Source organism: Pelodiscus sinensis, chromosome 9 (genome assembly GCF_049634645.1).
Source record: "Pelodiscus sinensis isolate JC-2024 chromosome 9, ASM4963464v1, whole genome shotgun sequence".
NCBI lineage: Eukaryota > Metazoa > Chordata > Testudines > Trionychidae > Pelodiscus > Pelodiscus sinensis.
This window is the reverse complement of record NC_134719.1, coordinates 23,321,469-23,343,046: the sequence shown is the minus strand read 5'-3', so window position 1 is coordinate 23,343,046 and position 21,578 is coordinate 23,321,469. Positions and strand designations below refer to the sequence as shown.

The 21,578-nt window shown below is 44.1% G+C and overlaps 1 protein-coding gene across 1 annotated transcript in view; it reads left to right on the top strand.

The window, feature by feature from the left end:
* ERICH3 (glutamate rich 3) overlaps positions 1 to 21,578 on the top strand; it is a 72,993-nt gene that overhangs the window by 8,309 nt on the left and 43,106 nt on the right. The window contains exons 2-6 of the mRNA XM_014577164.3: positions 9,675 to 9,768; positions 10,044 to 10,169; positions 14,241 to 14,312; positions 15,984 to 16,112; positions 18,406 to 18,567. Coding sequence (XP_014432650.1) covers positions 9,675 to 9,768; positions 10,044 to 10,169; positions 14,241 to 14,312; positions 15,984 to 16,112; positions 18,406 to 18,567 — 583 coding nt within the window. The remainder of the gene's footprint in view (positions 1 to 9,674; positions 9,769 to 10,043; positions 10,170 to 14,240; positions 14,313 to 15,983; positions 16,113 to 18,405; positions 18,568 to 21,578) is intronic.

Here is a 21,578-nt window from a genome sequence, read left to right as displayed (position 1 = left end):
GAGGCGGAGGAGAGCTGAGAGAGAGAGAGAGAGGGGCAGGCAGGAGGCGGAGGAGAGCTGAGGGGGGGGGAGGCAGTAGGAGGTGGAGAGAGAGACGGAGCGAGAGACCGAAGGCTCAGGAGAGAAGACCGATGTGGAGGAGAGACCTGAAAATCCCGTCTTATGACAGGCTAATTGGCTAGTCTGTATAGGAAGTCCCACTCATTGGGGGTTCCCTGCAAAGCAGCCTACAAGTGGCTAGGAGCATGGCCAGAAGACCGTTCCTGCACAGATCCTCTGCTATTTACTTCCCTGGATGGGTTGGTTTCATAAGGACTGAATTGTGGCTACTCCTGGGCACAGGATATAAACCTAAAGAGATCTTTCTGGAATGCAATGCTAAGCCTTCTGTCGTAAATAACCTGAAAGTGAATGTGAAGCCATGGTGGCCTAATTTCCAAGCCTGGTTGCCTTAGTAGGATATTTATCTTCTGACTTTCCCTGTCCAAATAGGCACATATGTATGTCAATAGTGATAGAAATGTAGCCGTGTTAGTCTGGTGTAGCCAGACTCTGAACTGGCATTCATGCTAAAATTCAACACTCTCTGCAGGGGGCTGAACAAAGACCCCAACTACCTTACCCATTACAAAGATAGCTTCCCCAATTATCACCTCTAATACCATTAACTCACAGACATCTCCCCTTCCCCACCTCTAATATTAACTCACAGGCATTTACGTTCCCCCTCCCCTCCGCATCTCCCCTCTGTTCTGAAATGTGATTTGTCCTTTTCATATGTGTTCATTTTTTTTAATTGTATCCTTTGGTATATATGGTTGTGACTATTTTCTTCCACTATCTGATCTGAGGAAGTGGGTCTGGCCCACGAAAGCTCATCATCTAATAAGCCATCTTGTTAGTCTTTAAAGTGCTACATAGTCCTGTATTTTGTTTCATGTATGTCAATGCCTGTCTTAAACACCTAACTACTGGCCTGAATGTTCACATGTGGAATTTGGGTATTCTAATTTGGCCAATAAAGAGACTACAAATATAGAATGAAACAGCAAGAACAATGAGCTAGAGGAAAAAAAAAAGACCAAACTGAACCTGTCTGCTGTGATGAGGTATTTTACTTAATCTTTCTTGATCATTTCCCTGCTTTTTTCTACCGCAAGTGAGACACATTTTACTGAATCTGATCATCAGATATAGTTAGTGAATTAGCTGGAGGTAAATAACACTCTGTGGCTTAGCTGGGAGAGGTAATGTGAGAAGTTTGCTGCTGGTGCCCTTGTCACAACAATGAACACATTATATCTGTGCCATAGGCAGCTTTCAGCACCCTGAGAATATAAACCTCATCTGAAATTCAGGACTTTGAATAAACGGTGTGCCTTTCCATTTAGAGGATAACGTCTTACATGGGATACATTCCATATGAACAATATGCATGCACACAATCCTTTTGAAGTGCTAAGAGGGCCTGCTCCAAGGCCTGTTGATGTCCCATTTATTTCAGTGGGATTTGGAGCCAGCCCCTACAGCAGGGGTGGGCAGTAAGCCAAAGGCAGTTCACCTGGGATAGCCCTTGGCTATTGTCACTTTATTTACCAGTGCATCCACAAGTACAGCTGTTTGCAGCTCCCGTTGGCTGTGGATCACCATTCCTGGCCTATGGGAGCTGTGGGAAGTAGTGCGGATAGGGACACCATTTCAAGCAGCTCCCTTTGGCCGGGAACAGTGATCTGCGGCTAATGGGAGCTACAAGCAGCCATGCCTGTGGATGCACTGGTAAATAAAGAGCTGGTGGCCTACCAGGAGCTAATCCTGGCAAGCTGCACCTGGCCTGCAGATTGCTTATTGCCTACCTCTGCCCTACACAGTGTTACTACGTCCCACTTCTGCATAGTATTAAGCTATAACAACCATCCTTTAACATGTGACCAGTTCAATATTTACCAGATACTGGATGATTCTCGTGCACAAGGCTTTGTAGCACCAGGCACATACTCCATACATGTGACTCAAAACTGAATTCCAACTGATGTCTCGCTACACTGCATTGATCAGTTACATGCTAACCAGTCAGGGTAGATCAGTATGACCCTGGCTTAAAGTCTGTCAAATACAGTGGAACTTTCCCCCTTGATTTCAATGGGATTTCAGTCAAGCCCCAAAGAACATTTCTGCCCCTCTCAAGTATTCAACTGAACTTTGAATTTGAATTCAGTATTTTTGAGATGAGAATTCAAAGAAAACTCAAGAACAAGAAGTCTACTAAGAACTAGGAATGCTACATGCCCAGAGATCAATTGTATTATAACTTGTTTTATGACCCATGAAATACTAAATGGAAGGAAGTAAATAAAAGGAGATTGGGTTAAATTTCTCTTCTGTCTTTAATAATATGGTACAGCATTTCCAAGTGATTGTGTAAATCAATACTTGGTGTAATAGCTATAATCTGGCGGTTTCAAATGCAAACGAGGGCTCAAGAAAGTAACATGAAACAGTTGCTATAGTACCAGTGTTTAATCTCCATGCATAACACACTAAACTAAATTGTTTGTTTAAAGTTTAATTTGGTTGGTGCAGGCTACCTATGAGATTATTATGAAATCAAAAAAAATCTGCCTGTAAATCCGTCACCTTCCTCTTGTTTTTCTTAGGAGAATTTTCCCCCTCTGAACTTGAGAGCTCTTTTGCTTACAGTGGCGAGAAGTCCTGTGGCACCTTATAGACTAACTGAAGTGTAGGAGCATAAGCTTTCGTGGGCAAAGACCCACTTCGTCAGATGCATGTAGTGGAAATTTCCAGAGGCAGGCATAAATATGCAGGCCAGAATCAGGCTGGAGATGACGAGGTGGATCCAATCAAGGAGGATGAGGTCCACTTCTAGTAGCTGATCTGGAGGTGTGAATTCCAAGAGAGGAGAAGCTGCTTTTGTAGTTAACAAGCCATTCACAGTCTTTGTTTAATTCAGAGTTGATTGTGTCAAACTTGAAGATGAACTGTAGCTCAGCAGTTTCTCTTTGAAGTCTGGTCCTGAAGTTTTTTTGCTGCAGGATGGCTACCTTGAGATCTGCAATTGTGTGTCCAGGAAGATTGAAGTGTTCCCCTACAGGTTTTTGTATGTTGCCATTTCTAATATCTGATTTGTGTCCATTGATTCTTTTACGTAGGGACTGTCCAGTTTGGCCGATGTATATAGCAGTAGGACATTGTTGGCACATCATGGCATATATTACGTTAGTAGATGTGCAGGAGAATGAACCAGTGACAGTATGGCTGATGTGGTTAGTTCTTGTGATGGTGTTGTTGGTGTATATATGTGGGCAGAGTTGGCACCGAGGTTTGTTGCATGGATTGGTTCCTGAGTTAGAGTTATTATGGTGCAGTGTGTATAGAAATGAAGCCTGTTCAAAGATACTGGCCAAATGTACAGCCTAGTTTAGAGTAAAATAAAACCCAGCTTCTCACCAGATTGCTCAGACATCATATAATAAAATACCTTGCACATCTGCTGCATCTTCCATCAGCATGCAAAGGTACTATACAAATATCAGTGAACTAATTAGTCTCAACCTTTTCCCTCCCTTGAGGTAAATATTGTTGGTGTCATTTTACAGAAGGGAAAACTGAGAAACAAAGGTGCTAAATGTTCTTACTTACTAATGGATGCCTCAGTTTTTGGTGCCCAATTGGGACAGTTTGGATTAGATTTTCAGAACTTTTGAGCACCTATTAGTTCCTATTGAGTTCCAAGGGAGCTCTGAGTGCTCAGTACCTTTGACAGTCAGCCCATGGTTCTCTCAGACTGGATGCCCCAAAATGGAGGTGCCTACGTTTAGTGGAGACTTTTGACATTGTTGGCCTTGGTGACTTTCCAAAGGTCTCATAACTTGTTTGGGGATAGAGGCAGGCATGGCAGCCCAATTTCTTGGCTCCCTGGACCATCCTTCTTCACTTGTGGTTCTTTCTGTGTTTCTTTGAGTATTAAACAAGACACACATTTATTTGTTTATTCTGATGGTCAAGTTCATTTAGGGTTACCAGGCGTCCGGTATTGACCCGGACAGTCCAGGATTTTTGCCTCCTGTCTGGTAAAAAAAATTCAGAAAATACCGGACACCTAAAATGTCCAGTATTTTCTGATTTTTTTTTCCTGTCCAGGAAGCAAAAAACCCAGGTGCTTACCTGGTTCTGCAGGGGATCTGTCCAGCCCGGAGCAGGGAGACAAGATGGTGGATGGCCTCAAAAGCGTTTCTTAAAGGGGCCATGCTGTTTTTAAAATTTTAAAATTTTTTTTTGCTTAACAACTCTTGGGTCCTTTTTTTTTCTCAACAGATTTTTTTCCCTGGTGGTTCCTCCCCTCCTCTCCCCCAGTGTGTGGGTGTTTGGTATTTTTGGTTAAACCATCTGGCAACCCTAAGTTCATTTTTCAAGGCTGTTGAATATGTAAATAGAAATGAAAGAAAGCCACTGGGTTAAATTATCTTGAACCAGTTCTTGGACCTCTGTGTGCTGCTCTAGTGACATGAAGTGGACTTGGAGTTGCCCTAAATGGGGCTCTATGACACACTGCCCTTGAACCACCAATATAGGGGATAAGATGGGGCAAAAGTTGGGGGTAGCCCAAGCACTTTGCATTCCATCAATCATCAGCCATTACAAGAGCCTGTAAGGAGATGTTCGATGCAAGTGAAGTTTATAATAGTGATGAAGCTGCTCACATTGCGCTGGGGCTGAACCAGCTCCAGTCCATGAGAAAGAATAAAGCTCTCTTTGCATCTTCCCCCTCATATGTATCAAGTGTAGCTCAAGGCACCTGAGGCTTGAGCACTCCCCTAGAGGAGTCTTGTTCCCTGTGATAAAATACAGGACTATGTAGCACTTTAAAGACTAACAAGATGGTTTATTAGATGATTGTTAGTCTTTAAAGTGCTACATAGTCCTGTATTTTGTTTCAGCTACACCAGACTAACACGGCTACATTTCTATATCTGTTCCCTGTGATGTATTTTTAAGCTTTTTCTTGGGCTATTTTAGTTTCAAATGTCCTAAGCAATGGATTTTCTATCTTTTCCCACCTTGGCTTGGACTGTATTTACTGCTCCACAGTCTGGAAGGAAAATAACTTTCCTGAGCCTGCATATTCCTGCCATCATATTTTAATTCCATACAGAATCAGGGTATGTCTACACTACCCCGCTAGTTCGAACTAGCGGGGTAATGTATGCATACCGCACTTGCTAATGAAGCCCGGGATTTGAATTTCCCGGGCTTCATTAGCATAAGCGGGGAGCCGCCATTTTTAAATCCCCGCTGCTTCGAACCCCGTGTAGCGCGGCTACACGGGGCTCGAACTAGGTAGTTCGGACTAGGGTGCCTATTCCGAACTACCGGTACACCTCGTTTCACGAGGAGTACCGGTAGTTCGGAATAGGACCCTAGTCCGAACTACCTAGTTCGAGCCCCGTGTAGCCGCGCTACACGGGGTTCGAAGCAGCGGGGATTTAAAAATGGCGGCTCCCCGCTTATGCTAATGAAGCCCGGGAAATTCAAATCCCGGGCTTCATTAGCAAGTGCGGTATGCATACATTACCCCGCTAGTTCGAACTAGCGGGGTAGTGTAGACATACCCTCAATGAGTAAATGCAGGCTGGGAGTCAGGAGGTCCTGAATTATAATAATGGCTCTGCTACTGATTGTGTAGCTTTATACAAATCTCTTTGCTTCACTTTCCCCATCTATAAAACGATTCTCATATACATTCTTCCTAGGGTTGCTGTAATAATTAATGTTAGTTGAGTATATTAGAACTATCATAAATGCTGAGTTCTTGCTATTGTTATTGCCACTAAGCTTGGTTGCACACTAAGCAATTCTCCAATCCTTAGTGCTTACACACTAAAATATGTGTAGAGGTTAATCTTGTACACTCTTACTGTTCTCTTACCTGAACTATATGAGATTTTCAGTGGTATCTAGGCGAGATAGGAGCCCAATTCCCATTTAAATTAAATGGGTTCTGACTATCCAGCTTCCTTTAAATGTCCCAGTACTAGCTTCTGTAAACAGCTATTATAGATATTACTTGTTAAAACAAACAAAAGGAAATACTTCTTCAAAGAACAGAAAGTCAACCTGTGAAACTCATTGCCAGGTGATGTTGTAAAGGCTGAAATTAGAGCAGGATTCATAAATGAATTACGTACATATATTTATGGAGGATAGGTCCATCAGTGGCTATTAGCTAAGATGGGCAGGGATGCAGCCTAATGTTTTGGGTGTCACTAGCTTCTAATTGCCAGAAACTGGGAATGGGCAAGAGGGGATGGATCACTTGATGCTTTCCTGTTCTGCTCATTCCCTCTGAACATTGGCTTTGGCCACTGCAAGGCTGGGCAAGGTGCTGCCTGGGGGCTGGATCCTGTCCGCCTAAAACGTTGATCTGGCCCGCGGATTGCATTTGGCTGCTCTTTATATCCTGCCGCCTGTGCACATGGCTCCCAGTTGCAGTGTTACCCCAGCAGGGGCCAGAGCTGCGAACCTTTTAAATAGCTGCAGCAAACCCAGGCGGCTACCAGGCAACACGGTAGTGGCAGGGCCGGGAACCAGGAGCAGGGGCAGAGCGATGGGGAGAACAGGGAGGAGGCAGTTGCTCCCAGGCGCCGTGCTAGGGTGAGTGCAGTGACAAAGGTGCAGGCAGGTCTGGGACCGCTTGGCCCTGCCGCAGCAGCTGCGGCCATGTCAGACCCACCTGCGCCGTTCTCCCTGCGCTCATCCTAGCGTGGTGGCCCGGGGGCAACTGCTCCCCTTCCTCCCTCTTTCCCCCTGACCACGAGCCAAGAATCCTTTGTTATGTTTTTACTTCAAAGCCTCCAGCCCCAGACAACTGTTGAGGGAAAGTGCTCCCCAGTGCCTTCCACTCCAGGCCCTGCCCCTTCTGGGAGGTGGAGCCAGCCTGTGACCATGCACCAAAATTCATTAAGTTCCCTACCCTGAGAAAATTATTGCCCACCCTGGGCCACTGTCTGAAGACAAGATACTGGGCTTGGACAACGTGTCTGACCCAATATGGCAGCTCCTGTGTTCTTATGTAGTCATTGTTTATATTGCAGCAGCACTAGACTAGGGCCCCATTGTTCAAGGTGCTCTACCAGATGCAAAAATAGTCTCTGCCTGAAGCACTTACAGTTTAAGTAACTGGTCTCCTTAAAAATCTGAACGCTACAGAGCAGCATAACAGATACAGGATATCTAACTGCTTTTTCCTGAGAAGGTTCATATTGCACATCAGGGTGAGTTATTCAGTACCTTAAGCTTTCTAGGCTAGTGGCATTTACATTCTTGAAAGGCTAGTGAAAACCTTTTGCCCTATCTTCTTCTGTATGAGTGTTGGCCTTCGATATGAGTTGATGTTGGTCCTGCTTTGGGCAGGGGGCTGGACTCGATGACCTCCTGAGGTCTCTTCCAGCCCTAGGATTCCAGGATTCTGTGAGCCCGTGCACTCTGTATATTCATACACCAAGGAGGATACAAAACTAATTTTCCAAATATGGCAATAAAACTTCATATTATGGGACAGTAGAAAGGCCTTGTATTCCCTTTCATAGTATCTAGTTCTGGGTTTACAATGTGTGTCTGCAGTTCTCAGGATGTCCATATTGCATCAGCTCTGGATTCTGAGTCGTTCAGACAAAACACTCGTAAGAGATGCCTGTGTGTGTTGGCAGTTTTATACCAGTTCTTAAGTGGCTTGTGGAGTATATTGACTTTCTTATTTAGCTTTAGAGCCTCAACCTTGCAGAGTGGATCTGATGATTTTCTGTGACAGGCTGTAGCTATAGTGGGGAAAACCAGAAAGAGCAATCTCACAATTACCAGCTGCACTTTAAACAGGGCAAACAGCTGCTATATGACAAGTGCAGACTAAAACATAGTACTGTCATGATCTTGTAATGTCATGAAATGTTGTGAATATGATGCAGTGCAAATTCTGTGCAGATGAATTCAGGCATATTTATATAGGACATGCGTCTTGTGTGTCTTGTTTAAATAATATATTCTAGTTGCATTGATATACCTTTGATTTTTTTTAAACAGCTCCTAAAATAGGTGAGACAGATGCTAATCCTATTGCTATGAGTTAGTCATCACATACAAAGCTTCAGTTCTGCTACTATAGGGCCCAGTGCAGGACACATTTCTTTAACTAAACCTTTCCTCATTAGCTCAGTAGCCTGCTGGCCTGGCAACATTTCCTCCTGGGAAACAGCCACTTAGCTGAATCCTTGCGGAGAGAGTGGCTTAAAATAGAGAAAAGCTGTCCTTTTGGACACACACAACTGTGACTTAGTTTTCTAAACTAAATGCCTCAAGGAATGGAGTTCATCTATAGACATTACAATAGTGAAGGGAAATAGATATACACTAGAAAGACAGATGGAATCATAACAGCAGAAGAAACATGCAAGAATAACGCTAAGGTAGAGACATAAGCTAATCAACCATTTTTAGAAAAGACATTTGCATGCTGGACTGCCAACTTACATTTTCATTTTCAAAACATCGCAAGGTTTATTAAAGAAACAGTATTTAAGGATGCCACCAACATGACTCTCATAGATAGTGATAAAGATGGACACCGTCTGCAAAGAGGAAAAGGAAGGTGACCTACAGAAACGTTATGCAGAACAATACAGAAAGATACTTAGAAGCCTGAACATACCAGCACAAACTGAAATACATAGTGGAAACTGGCAGATGCCTGATGCTCCTGATGCTGTGGGAGGAAAAAGAAAGACTCGTGTTCTTTATATTTAGGGGGGCTAGAAGTTGCTGCTTCAATTATATGTATTGAAAGAGGCAGATTCTCTGGTCTGCTAACTGTATTTTGGGTTATGTAACAAGCACAAAGAGGAGCTGGAGAAGGCCAGTGGAATTTTCACCCTGTGTAGGTGACCCCTGACTACATAAAACTGGCAGAGACAGCATAGCTGCATTATGCAGAATCCCCTTCCAGCCCAAGTGTAAAAGGATGAAGGGTGCATGTTGGAGGGCTGCTGGAGGCAGGGGAAAGGATGTAAGAAAGCAGATTTCTTGTATGCTTGAACTTCCTCTGGTGCAAATTAGAACTGTTCTTCTGTAACTCTAGCTTGCACCAGGACCTGACATGGTGGGATTAGAGCTACAACTGGTTACTTGGTATCCACCAACTTGTCCTCATGTATTCAAACTCCTAGCAGTCAAATCTGGCTCCAAATTAATTATGTCTGAATGTTCATTGGTGCTATGAGCATGATATTAAACTATCATGAATCCAACAGTTTCTTACTCTGGCAAACTTCTCACAGGAATATTGCCTGTGGAAAAACTTCAGGCCTGGGGACCATTGAGAAAACAGTCTTTACTAGTTGATATTTAATCTCATGTTGAGCAAACAAAGGGTCTTTGTATCACGGGGTGAGTAATTTCTGGAGAAGATGTAAATCTCTCATAAAACAGGGAGATGCAATCTTCATAGCACATTTAAAGATTATCTGAGAAAATGTCTGAATTGATTCTTCAAGACAGCACTTTGTGCATCTGAATTTCAGGTGGATTTTTTAAAACTACATCAATTCTAATATCTAAATTCTGGGTTTTCATAATGTCTCCATGGTGACTTCAGTTATTGGTTTCAGGTCACTCGTAACCTACAACAGTCTTACAGACAAACACTTGGCTGGATACTTCAGCAATACAAGGATAAGACGGCATCTTCAGCGATCGGGGCTGGTAGGTTCAAAGGCTTCCTTTTTGTTACTCCTACCTCCAGCAGCTGAGTGCTTTTGCTTTTCAGTGGAGAAACAGGATGGTCAATTTTAAAAACTTGTCCCTCTAGTAAAAGATGTTACCTCACCCACTTTGTCTCTCTATGGTCTCTAATGGTGTGGGGGACATAGTAAAGGTGGAGATAAGGTGTATGCCTTCAAGTAGTTTTGCTCTCCTTTTGTTCATGGGTTCGTTTAGAAATGTTATTATATTTATTATATTTTATTTGCTTATGGCAGATCTCAAGAAGTGGAAGAATAATATCTGAGAAGGAGTATCGGCTAAATGCTGTGAGGAAGGATCACCAAAGATATGTACGGGAATGCCTAGCTCAGGCTATATTTCACAAGGTCCTTGACATGGAGGTATGACTGCATTATCTATGTATCAGCCCTTTAGAGTAGTTCCCTAGTCATGTCTAAAGGCTGTTTACTAGTGCTAGTATGTCATGGGGCTGACCCTGAGAAGAAGAGTTTTTGATGGAGAGGTAGGCATGACATCTTCACTCCTGATGGCTCCAACAAGAAGAATGTTTCTGAAACACCCCCTGTCTCAACACTCATCCCCTCCCTCTCATCTGCATGTGGTGGTGGAAGATGCTGTTTCCAGCCACGTGAAGAGGAGAGGAAGCCATCTCAGCACTCAGACTACCAAGGTCATGAGGGTCAGATAAATCACAACCCCTCTTGTGTGCCAAAAGATCTAGTTACTTCAATGTGTTGTTACTTACCTGCTTTTGCTTGAATGGAGAATTTGAATACTGATCTACATTCTTCTGTGTTTTTCTAAGCTATGGGTCTGTACAGCACAGCCCTTTGAAACTCTTCAGCCTTCACCATCTGTAGTTTTCCCTAAAAAGAAAAAAAATAGGATGACTAACATCTGTTTAAACACAATTATCTTCATAATCATATTGCATTTAGCTCAAGCTCACTATCCCCTTACAGACTTTGAGCTTTAAACTGATCTGCCCAGACTTCAGCTGCAAATTCTAAAGGGTTGCAGAGCCTGGTATTTAAATAGCTGCCCTCTTCACTCTTGTTTATGTTGGCCAGCTTGGCTTCCCAACCAAATAATCAGTGGATGGCTTTCTGATTATACAGTTCTTACATCTGAATATTCAAATAATGCTATTTGTTGTTCAAGCTCACCCCAAGCAGCTTGTAGTCTCAAGTGTTGCAGATCCTGCTTCAGTCCTGTCTCAGAGACCATGAATCTTCTTGGCTCAAGCACCACACCGGGGAAGAAAACTTGTCTGTGAAATTTCTATCCAGATGGAATCAAGAGACTCTAAAACTGCCATTAATACCTCCCTGCACAGTTTTTAGGGCATGAACTGTCATTATGTTCTCTTTGCATAGCACCTATCACAGTGGGGTTCTGGCCTAGGGATGTTAAATTTCGATTAGTTAACTAATTGAATAGTCAATGGGATTTCCATTGACTATTTGATTAGTCAATAAGGACTAGTGCAGCGTTCCACTTTTGAAATGTACAAAAGCCCCAGCAGGGGCTGTTGTGCATTTAAAAGATTGAAATGCCATGTGGAGCCCGGGGCCAGCAGGGAGTTCCTCGCAGACCGCGGGCTCCACGTGGCATTTCAGTCCTCGAAATGCACAAGAGCCCCTAGCCCTGGGCTCCACGCAGCGTTTCAATCTTTGAAATGAACAAGAGTTGGAACACTGCCGCTGAGCCCCTATTCCCTCCCACAGAGCTGGAGCTGGGGGGAACTGGCTTTTAAGCTGGTTCACTCCCTCCTCTTCCCTCCCCCCCCTTGCTGCCTCTTTCTAATAAAGGCAGCAAGTGTGCGGGGAGTGACGAGTCGACTAGTGTGTTGACTATCTGATAAGCTCTTGCTTAGCAGATAGTCAACTAGTCAATTAGTCGCTGTAGGGAATGATTCCGGACACGCTGGGTGCAGGTGAAAACAAGTAGAGGATTTATTGGTTCACACAGCTGGTGGAGTACTCATCAGGGGTTAACCTGGTGAGCACTAATTTAACCAAAACATACATTAGATTATATAGGTAGTAGAAGGAAGGAGGAGAATGATTTGATAGGTCTAGCAGCGGAAGCGAGATATGCACGTAAGCCAATGACTACAAAAGTTACACAGTATCTCCGCCCATTGCCAATTAAACATGTTATCACTAACACAGGTAGTTATTCCTAACAAGCTACATAAGCCAACATAAACAAAGGCATGTTGATGGTCATTTTGTCGGCCGGAAATATAATACGTCTCCTGCGGGGGTGGTATTGCCTTGGCGCGATCTTGGGGATCCAAGCTTATTTTCTAGGAACAAAGCAGACAATGAAAAACAATCCCGCGTGGATGCTTGGTTGTTTGGTACCGGCCTTATCAAAGTGAGGCCCTTTTGGAATGTGTTGCCAGGACAACCAGGGTCAAGTTAACTGCTGTCTGTGTGCTTCCCAGGCCTGGCCTAATGATTTGAGTTGTCAGTTCTCAGCAAGATACCATGGACTGCCTCAGTTTACCCTACAGTTGCTTACATCCCTATTCTGGTCCAGGGATAGGGCTCATAGATGCTACCACAACAGATTACACACATAGGTCCACTTCATTTTATAAAATACATTCTAGGCAGAAGTTCTAATCCTCCCCTCCCTAGGAGAGCATGGCTGTGAGAATCCAGACACAGTTCTCCCACTGCATGGACCCCTTATTCATATGGGTGGAAAAGGCAGTCTAGCAAAATGGAACAGAGTGTAGTTGTGCTTAGTAGGGCAGAGATCAACTGGCACAGATCCCTAGCAGATCTGCAGAGCAAACTATCTGCAGACTCTCCAGGTCTCTGCTGGCAGCTGGCTGGCAGCTAGTTCTGATGTCGAGTTGGTACTGGAGTACTGGGTGCAGTAGTCTGCTTTCACTTTTATATAGAGGAGAGGATGCCGCAGTTGAGGAACTGTTGCTACTCCATTGTCTTATAACTGGTGTGGCTGTTTACACCAGTGCAGTGTGGGGTAAAAATCTGTATGGGGTGAGGGTGTGAAGACTTCTGATTTGGCAGCAAAGGTGTAAATGCCTGCACAAAATGAAGGGCAGTGAGGAATCAGGCCCTAGCTGCTCACTGAGTGATTGCCTTGATTTTATAGCCTGAACTGGTGAGCTGTGGAGCGCCTCCTGAGGGACTCCACTCTCTCTTGGCCTTGAAGTGAGGGGGTTTAGCGCATTTCTAGGCACAATCTCGTGGTCACTATGGAGCCCCGTAGCACACAGTTGCTTACTTTTAAATAAATATCAATTAGGGGCAAGATTTTCTCTTGCCAACTGCTCCTACACTGTGGCTCCTTCCCCTCCTTCCTCTTCTCTTGGCCCTGGTCTATACTAAGGAGTTATTTCAAAATAATAAGTGGAGCATCCATACTACCAGTCCCATTAGTTTGAAATGGGCTGGTATTTCAAAATCTGTACTCCTGCTTTCCTTGGGGAATAAACTTATTTTGATATAGGTATTTCGGGAGTTATTATTTTAAATGTAGTTATTCTGAAATAATTTCCTTGTGTAGACATGCCCTTGGAGTACACTCACGCCCTCCCCTCCCATGCATGGGGGGAACAGGGGGGGATCATCATCAGCTTTCTCCACACAGCTGAGGATTTCTGCTTTCCTTGCACAGCAGTTGTTTAACTGGTTCCTAAGCGACATGATGGATGAAACCAGACTCTGTATTGTTACTCAGCAGCCCCCTGCATCTCTGCAGCCTGCTTCCTGCTAGGTAGGTGCAGGCTCTACAAGATGATGCTGTGCAACAAGAGAAGAATGGGCACTGCCAATGCTTTGCTCCCCACTACCCTCCCTCCCCCCCCCCAGGGTGGGAGGAAGGAAGGAATCTGTTACAACTATAGTACAGTGGCAATTACTTCCCCCTCGAGTAAGAGGAGCCATGGAGTGAACTGGGACTCTGTGTGTTCCTGTGACAGGGCAGCGAAGTGTTAGGTCCCCAGGCAGGGCAGACAACAGAGTCATTTCTGCAGACACATACCAACTCCTGCACGAGAGTAGTTCAGCTCAATGTAAATAATTAAACATATTTTTTGCAGCTGTGATGTCACTCAGCTGATCTCATGCCACTTTTCTAATCCAAAGCAGAAAAACTTCCCAGTGTTTCCTCTGCTCATACAAAGCTATTAGCACAATTCTGCTCTCAGTATTCTGTGCTGGTAGTGAGAATAACATCTGCAGAAGTAAAAGCCAACAGGGTCACTATAGCTTTAATGTTGAGCAGGTAACTATTTCCCATGCTGAAGTGCAAGGCAAGTCAATTATAGTTACGGGGCAGTGAGCCACAGGTGCAATAACCAGCCGAGCACATGAGAGGTACCCAAAGCTGGAGCACTGCACAGCCTTGTTGTATTCACTGGCTGCTCCTTATGGTAATTAATAGGATTGCTTTCTCTTTTGCACTGACAGCGTCATCATCAGCTGGAAATAAAAAGACAACTGGAAAATGTTGTGAGGAGGGAGCGCGTTCAGAGACTCAAGGTAAGGATGTGTTGCCTGAGCAAACAGGGCAGTTGTCCTGTATTACTTGCTTCTGCATGGTTTTTCTCCGAGTCAGCACCACACTAGGGTAGAGTTCTTTCGAGAGTCGCTATTCTGGAACCCCTGTATTTGGGCATTGATTGTATAGCCCTGGGACTTGTGGAAGTCCCATGGAAGTGAGTGGCTGCTTTAGCCATGAAGCAAGTAGAACGCATATGGCAGGAATAACTCTCCAGCTGAACTGAAATTCTTCAACTCCTGTGAGGAGTGCTTAAAAACTCATACTGAGGATCCCATTTTCTCAATTGGTCTCCTATCCTTAACGGTAGGGATGCACACACAGTGGAGAGTATGACTATCCCCACATGTTCAAAAATCACGAGATTGTGTAAAAAGAGATTATGAGATTATAGCTTTAGATCATGAGATTGTGTAAAAATAATAGATTTAGTGTTCTTTTTATTTGCCTTCTACTTTTTGAGCCTTTTGGGTGCACTGGGGTCACATTTTGAAGCTTTCTCCACAGCCATGCGGGCTAGAAAACTGACTTTTTAGTTAAGAATGAAGGCTGAAATCATCACATCCACTTGACTGCAGGAGCTGAGGCTTTAAGGAAGATAGCAATTATCATGAGATTCATAGCAACAAAATCTTGAGGGTTGACCACACTGGTTATGTTAAGAAGGTGTCTGGTCCTTTGATTACATGCAGAAACAATTGCAAACTATCAGGAGTTTGATGCACTTGTCTCTGCATCTCAGCTGCAACAGGGAGAAGGAAAAATAAATGAAAATGCCAGTGCTGTGATATTTAGTCTGAGCCCAGTCTAAAAGATGAGAAGTCTGCCCAAGGGGACCATTTATGGAAGAATGCCTGCTGCAGTGATGGGTCATTTTGGACTCTTGACCATAAACTAAAATGGCTTCTGTCAGTAGGAATCCTACGCTGGGTGCTGGTTGTCTTCTGTCTCTTGGGGTTAATCCCTTTTGAGACTCAAGAGGGAGGTAGATGCAGGGAATTATAATTTACATCTTTCTTCACCATCTTCTACTAATCTGGCCAGTAGATGATCTGGGATTACACAGTAAAAAGGGTAGGAGATAAAGGCACATCTGGTCCTTCACTGCCAGAGGGAGAATCACCACAATATAGAGATTTTTAGAGAGAAGAGATGGCAAAGGAAGTAAGTTGGGGATTGCAGAAGATCCTCTAACTTCAGAAAAGAAACAGGCCTTCAAACAAAACAAGGTATAAAGAGAATGCGATAGGGAGAGGGCGGATATTCAAAACATACACAGAAGCAAGGAGAGGAGGAGTGGAACTAACGGGATTATCACATGTTTGGATAAGACTAGAAGGGACGGGCAGAGACAGAAAGAGAGAAGAGAGGTAACAGAATCAGGAACCAAAGACTCAGAAATTCAAATTCTCTCTCTTCTCCCATTTTATCCATCTCCTCTTCCCTCCTGCTATGCTGTTAGACCTGGATCTCTTTTTCTATACCAAGAATAATGACCTAAGCACTGATTCAAGTACCTGCCAAAACTGTTAGTTATTTGCAGACACCTAGTGCAAGCAGTTTCAGAATGCAAGCAAAGTGTTCCTTGACAGAGTCTATCTATAGCCTCTCTCAGACAAAGAGCCCAATTGCATAACTTTCTCTTCCTCTAGGTGGAACGATCAAGAAGATCAGTGGAGGATATTAATCCTCTGCTCTCTCCACGTCCACCAGCTGGTCCAAGAAGTCGCTATGGACACCATGTTTTAGCGGATGGAGAGCAATCTGGTCCTTCACAAGCAGTGAGTCTTATCACATACCTTAATCTTGCACCATTATATTTACATCTATTACATCTCTACTTTGTAGTATTGATTGACTTCATTGTTCCAAAGGGAGTAGAATCAGGCCCTTAGAGAAAAAGCTACATGCTATGTGGCACGAGTAGCATGCCAATATAACAACTTTCAGGTGGAACCAAACCTGGGCTCTTTGAAGCTTAGCATATGAGCCTCTGCAGCTTGAGCTATAAAGCCAGCTGGTTCTCAGCTAAGGCTATAGAGCTCACTCATTAGCTCTCTCTTTCTCTCTGTAAGTGGTCTAAGTGCCACTACATGCGACAGTGAACCACACCCATTAAGTGTGTGGGTTAGACCCGTATTTAGAGAATGGTGGCTTTCATGATAACCCTATTTCACGACCTTAATTCTCTCTTTTATCTGTACCACCACCCAAGCTGAGATCTAATACACTACAATAAGTGTCAGGGTACGTCTACACTATAGCATCAATTCACGTTAACATAATTCGAAATAGTTAATTTGAATTAAGCTAATTTGAATTAATGCATCTACACACAAAATCTATTTTGAAATAGCACGTCCACACTGAGTGGACCCTGAACCGAAGTTAAGGATGGCCGGAACCAGTGCTTGCAGGGCATCAGGTTAGGACTTAGTGTGTGGGGCTGCTGCCTGAGTCTGAGTCCTGTGCTTAAAGGGACCCTACCCCCACCCTGGACAGACAGTTCTCAGGGTTTCCCGCTTGCTTGTCTACTTTGATGAGTGACAGCACAGCAGTCCTCTCTTGGAGTGCCCTAAGTGCCCACAATCGGGACACCACAGCATTAGGCCACATGGAACCAGAGCTGCCCCTGGGCATGCTGGTGCGTCTGGTGGGGTCGTTGCCATCAACCCGGCTGCACTTGTTGCAGGCTGCCATCCGGGGGTCCATCGGGGGACTGTCAGGATCCAGGAGGCCCTGTGGGAGAGCATCCACCCCGAGGAGCCCTCAGAGCCACCTTGGTCCTCCCCACCGGGGCTCGTGCCCCATTCCTCCCTCACATCCTTCCACTTACCCCTCCCTAGCCCCCCTTCCTGATGTCAAATAAAAGACATGTATGTTCAAAAATAGTAACTGGGTTTATTGAACAAAACTGGGGGAGATGAACCTCTGGGGAAACTGGGAAAAGGAGGTGGGAGAGGGGAAGAGAGAGAGTGGGAGAGGTGGGAAACCTGGGATGAGGGATCTGGAAGGGGGAATCCAGGGGAAGAAGGGGAAGGTCAGGACCCAGGATTGGGGGTCTTGCTGGACCAACTTGATTTTCATGCAAACCTGCTCCTGGATTCGCATGTGGCCTTTGGTGACTAGGCTGCCAGCTATCCTGCCATAGACGGCCGCATTCCTCCATCAATGGCAAAGATCATGGATGTTGGGGTCATCCCCCCCAAACCTGAATAAGGTCCGTGATCTCCACCCTGGACCAGGAAGGCACCTGCCTTCTCCAGCCCCTGGCAGGCTCCTGCAAGCTGGTAGACTGCTCTTGGGGAGCTGCTAGATTGTGCTTTTCAGAAGTGAATAGAGAGGCAAGGTGGTTGAGGTAATATCTTCTATTGTGGTGGTGCCCAACCGTATTACACAGGAGGGCCACATAAACTAAAACCCAAACTTGTGTGGGCCAAACAGATTCTACAAATTTGAATACAGGCTTTTCAACACCTCATACTATGTCACTGAAGGTGTGAATAAACCATCCTCATGGGCGACATATGTTACCCTGACTTAGGTGCCAGTGTGGACGGTGCTATATTGGTGGGAGAGCTTTACCCACCAACATAGCTACTGCCTCCCATGGAGATGGTTTCTTTGTCCCAATGGGAAAGCTCTCTCCCATCGGCATAGAGTGCTTACAGCTGCACAAGTGCATCAATGCAGCTATGCCACTGTCATGCTGCTCATGTAGTCTAGCCCTAAGATTTATAGTTATCTGCAGTGATTTCTGTTTTAAGTTCAGCTTGTTTTGTACGTATTTCGATAGATTGTTTCTGTGTATAGTATTGTGTGTGTACACACTTGCCTAAACTAAAATGATGTAAACACGAGTGCAGGACTGGCACAGGGGCTCTACAAAAGTAAGATACATGCTAAAGCCAAAGCCCAGTCCCCACTATCTGGAGCTGACTGAAATCATCCTCCTAAAAGAGGTACAGTAGTCTGGAAAGGTTGAGAACTATTGCTTTATTGGATTACTCCTCGGTTCTGAAATGTGCATGAAGGCACCTTTTAAATGGCTCTTCTCTTATTTCAATTGTCCAGTCTTCCTCTCCTCGGCCAAACACTGCACCAGGAAATATGCAACGCCCAGTCCGACTACAGCCACTTCCTGGATATCCCACAGCAGGATCCACACCAAAGACTCCTTCAAGATCCAAACAAAAGTTCTTGGAACTTGAACATGATCATCAGTTTTCCAGTGAGGTTAGCTCCTTTTTCTTTATGAGACTTACATTGGGAATTACAAGGGACCCATCAGAAAGAATGACTTCGAGGTAGACTAACCCTGCACATCTGAGAACTGCAAACAACAGATTAAATGTTTAATGCACAATTATTTATTGTGACCTTTTTGTTCAGACTCTTCTTCTTTCCCTTCCTTTTGTTTTGCAAAGCACATTATCCTACTGACTTGATGTTCAGATCTGAACCACAGTATTGAGAACAACAGTGGATGCTTTGTTTATTGAGTAGTCTTTCTTTGCACGTAAAATTTTCAGAGTGGAGATTCTCTATGGGGATGTGCCTGCCTCTTAACAGGGACAGCCATGGTTATTTGTAGAGGATAGAGAGGGAGCTACTATAAAGTGGATGCATAATTGGTTGGAAAATCATGACCAGATAGTAGTTATCAATGGTTCACAGTCAAGCTGGAAGGGCATATCAAGTGGGGTCCAACAAGGATCAGTTCTGGTTCTGTTCAATATTTTCATCAGTGATTTAGAAAATGGCATAGAGAATACGCTTGTAAAGTTTGCAGGTGATACTAAATTGTGAGGGATTGCAAGTGCTTTGGAGGAAAGGATTAAAATTCAAAATGATCTGGACAACCTGGAAAAATGGTCTGAAGTGAATACAATGAAATTCAATATGGCCATTTACAAAGGCCCAATCAGTTGTGCACATACAAAATGAGAAATGACTGCCTAGGGCTGTGTCCAGACTCAGGGTTTTTTTCAAAAAAAGTAGCCTTCGAAATTAAATAGAACGCATCTTTTCTTTCGTCGGCAGTAAACCTCATTTCACGAGGAAGAACGCCTTTTTTCAAAAGTGCTCTTTCAAAAAAAGACATTCTTGAATGCCAACAGGGCTTTTTAGAAAGAGAGCATCCAGACTCACTCACTGCTTTCTTTCGAAAAAGCGGCTTGCTTTTTCGAAAGTACTGCTTGCAGTCTAGACGCTCTTTTTCGAAAGAGTCTTTTTCAAAAGATACTTTCGAAAAAGCCTTTTTTGAAAGAGGCTTGCAGTCTAGACATAGCCTAAGAAGTATTGCAAAAAGGGATCTGGGGGACATAGTGGATCACAAGCTAAAGATAAGTCAACAGTGTGGGAGGGGGTAACCCCAAACATCAGTCTAGAATGTATTAGTGGGAGCGTTGTAAACAAGACATGAGAAGTAATTCTTCCATTCTACTCAGAGATGATTAGGCCTCAATTGGGTGTATTGTATCCAGTTCTGGGCACCATATTTCAGGAAGAATGTGGACAAATTGGAGAAAGTACAGAGATGAGCAATACAAATGATTTATGGTCCAGAAAATATTAGACAGGATCACAAAAAAACAAAAAAAACAAAAACAAAAAAAAACCAGTTTCTTGCCATTTCAACCAGAAAGGGCATTGTCTCAATGACCTGATTACCTGCATCCTGCAACCAGACTTGAAAGAGAATCCTCTGAACTGTCATTCATGCTTAAATTTGACACTTTACACCTAGGTCTTAACAAGGACGCTAATTACCTTACCCATTACAAAGATAGCTTCCCCAATTATCACCTCTAATATCATTAGCTCTCAGACATTTACCTCCCCCCCCCATCCCCCTTCTGTTCTGAAATTTGATTTGTCCTTTTCATATGTGTTCATTTTTTTGATTGTATCCTTTGGTATATATGGTCGTGCTAATTTTCTTCCACAATTTGATCTGAGGAAGTGGGTCTGGCTCACAAAAACTCATCACCTCATAAACCATCTTGTTAATCTTTAAAGTGCTACATAGTCCTGTTTTTTGTTTGACCTATAAGGGAAGATTGAAAAAATTAGATTTGTTAAAAAAATTAGAGAAGACTGAGGAAGGGGTGGGATGATAGCAGTTTTCAAATATGTAGAAGTTTATTACAAGGACTATAGAATCATAGACTCCTAGGGCTGGAAGACACCTCAGGAGATCATTGAGTCCAGCCTTCTGCTCTTCCCCAACCCTAACTAAACGGCTTTGTGAAGCCGAGACTTAAAAACTTCTAGGGATAGAGATTCCATCACCTCCCTAGGTAACCCAGTCCAGAACTTCACCACCCTCCTAGTGAAATAGGTTTTCATAATATCCAACCTAGACCCCTCCCCCCACACTATAACTTGAGACCATTGCTCCTTGTTCTGCCATGTGTCACCACTGGGAGTAGGGAGATAAATTATTCTCCTTTACCTTTGAGATCAGAATAAAAAGCAAAGGTTTTAAATTTCAGCAATGGCAGTTTAGGTTGGAAATTAGGAAAACCTTCTGAACTATCAGAGTAGTTCAGCACTGGAATAAATTGCCTAGGGAAGTTGTGGAATCTTTATCTTCTGGTCCTTCCGTGAGTGCAGGAGACTGGATGAGATGGCTTCTCGAGGTCATTTCCAGTCAGAGCCGGACTAAGGGGTGGGCTAGCCAGGCAGCTGCCCAGGGTGCCAACCTATGGGGGGCGCCTGATGGCAGCTGTAAGGGACGCGCAGCATCCCTTAGAGCTGCCATCAGGTGTCGTACACCCGGCTCCCGTAGCGCCAGCTCCCCCCATCCCCGCGGCGCCGGCCAGCAGCACCCTTCCTCCCATAATTGCCAGCCCTTGCAAGGGATGGTTTATGTGGAGCTCCTGCAGAGTCCAGTTCGAAGAACTGCAAGGGTTTGAATTTCTTTTGCACACCTGCCTCCTGCCTCAGGGCCTTCGGTTCCTGTGCCCTTGCATGAATTTCATCCTGGAGGTTGAGCAAAGCTCTGCTATCAATGGGACAGTCTTTTGAAAGGCACTGAGCGGTAATTTTGTGCCAAATAATTTAATAATTTCTGGGTACCTCAGTTTCTGCCCCACAAATGAAAGGAAATTAGTCCTGCAAAAACAGTGATAATTCATTCACTATTCTGGCTGGCTGCAATCAAGAGTCTGCCAGGATCATAAGTAATACAAAATGTAAAATAATTATAATCAGTTTACTAGACTTTTGGGGCAGATATTCAA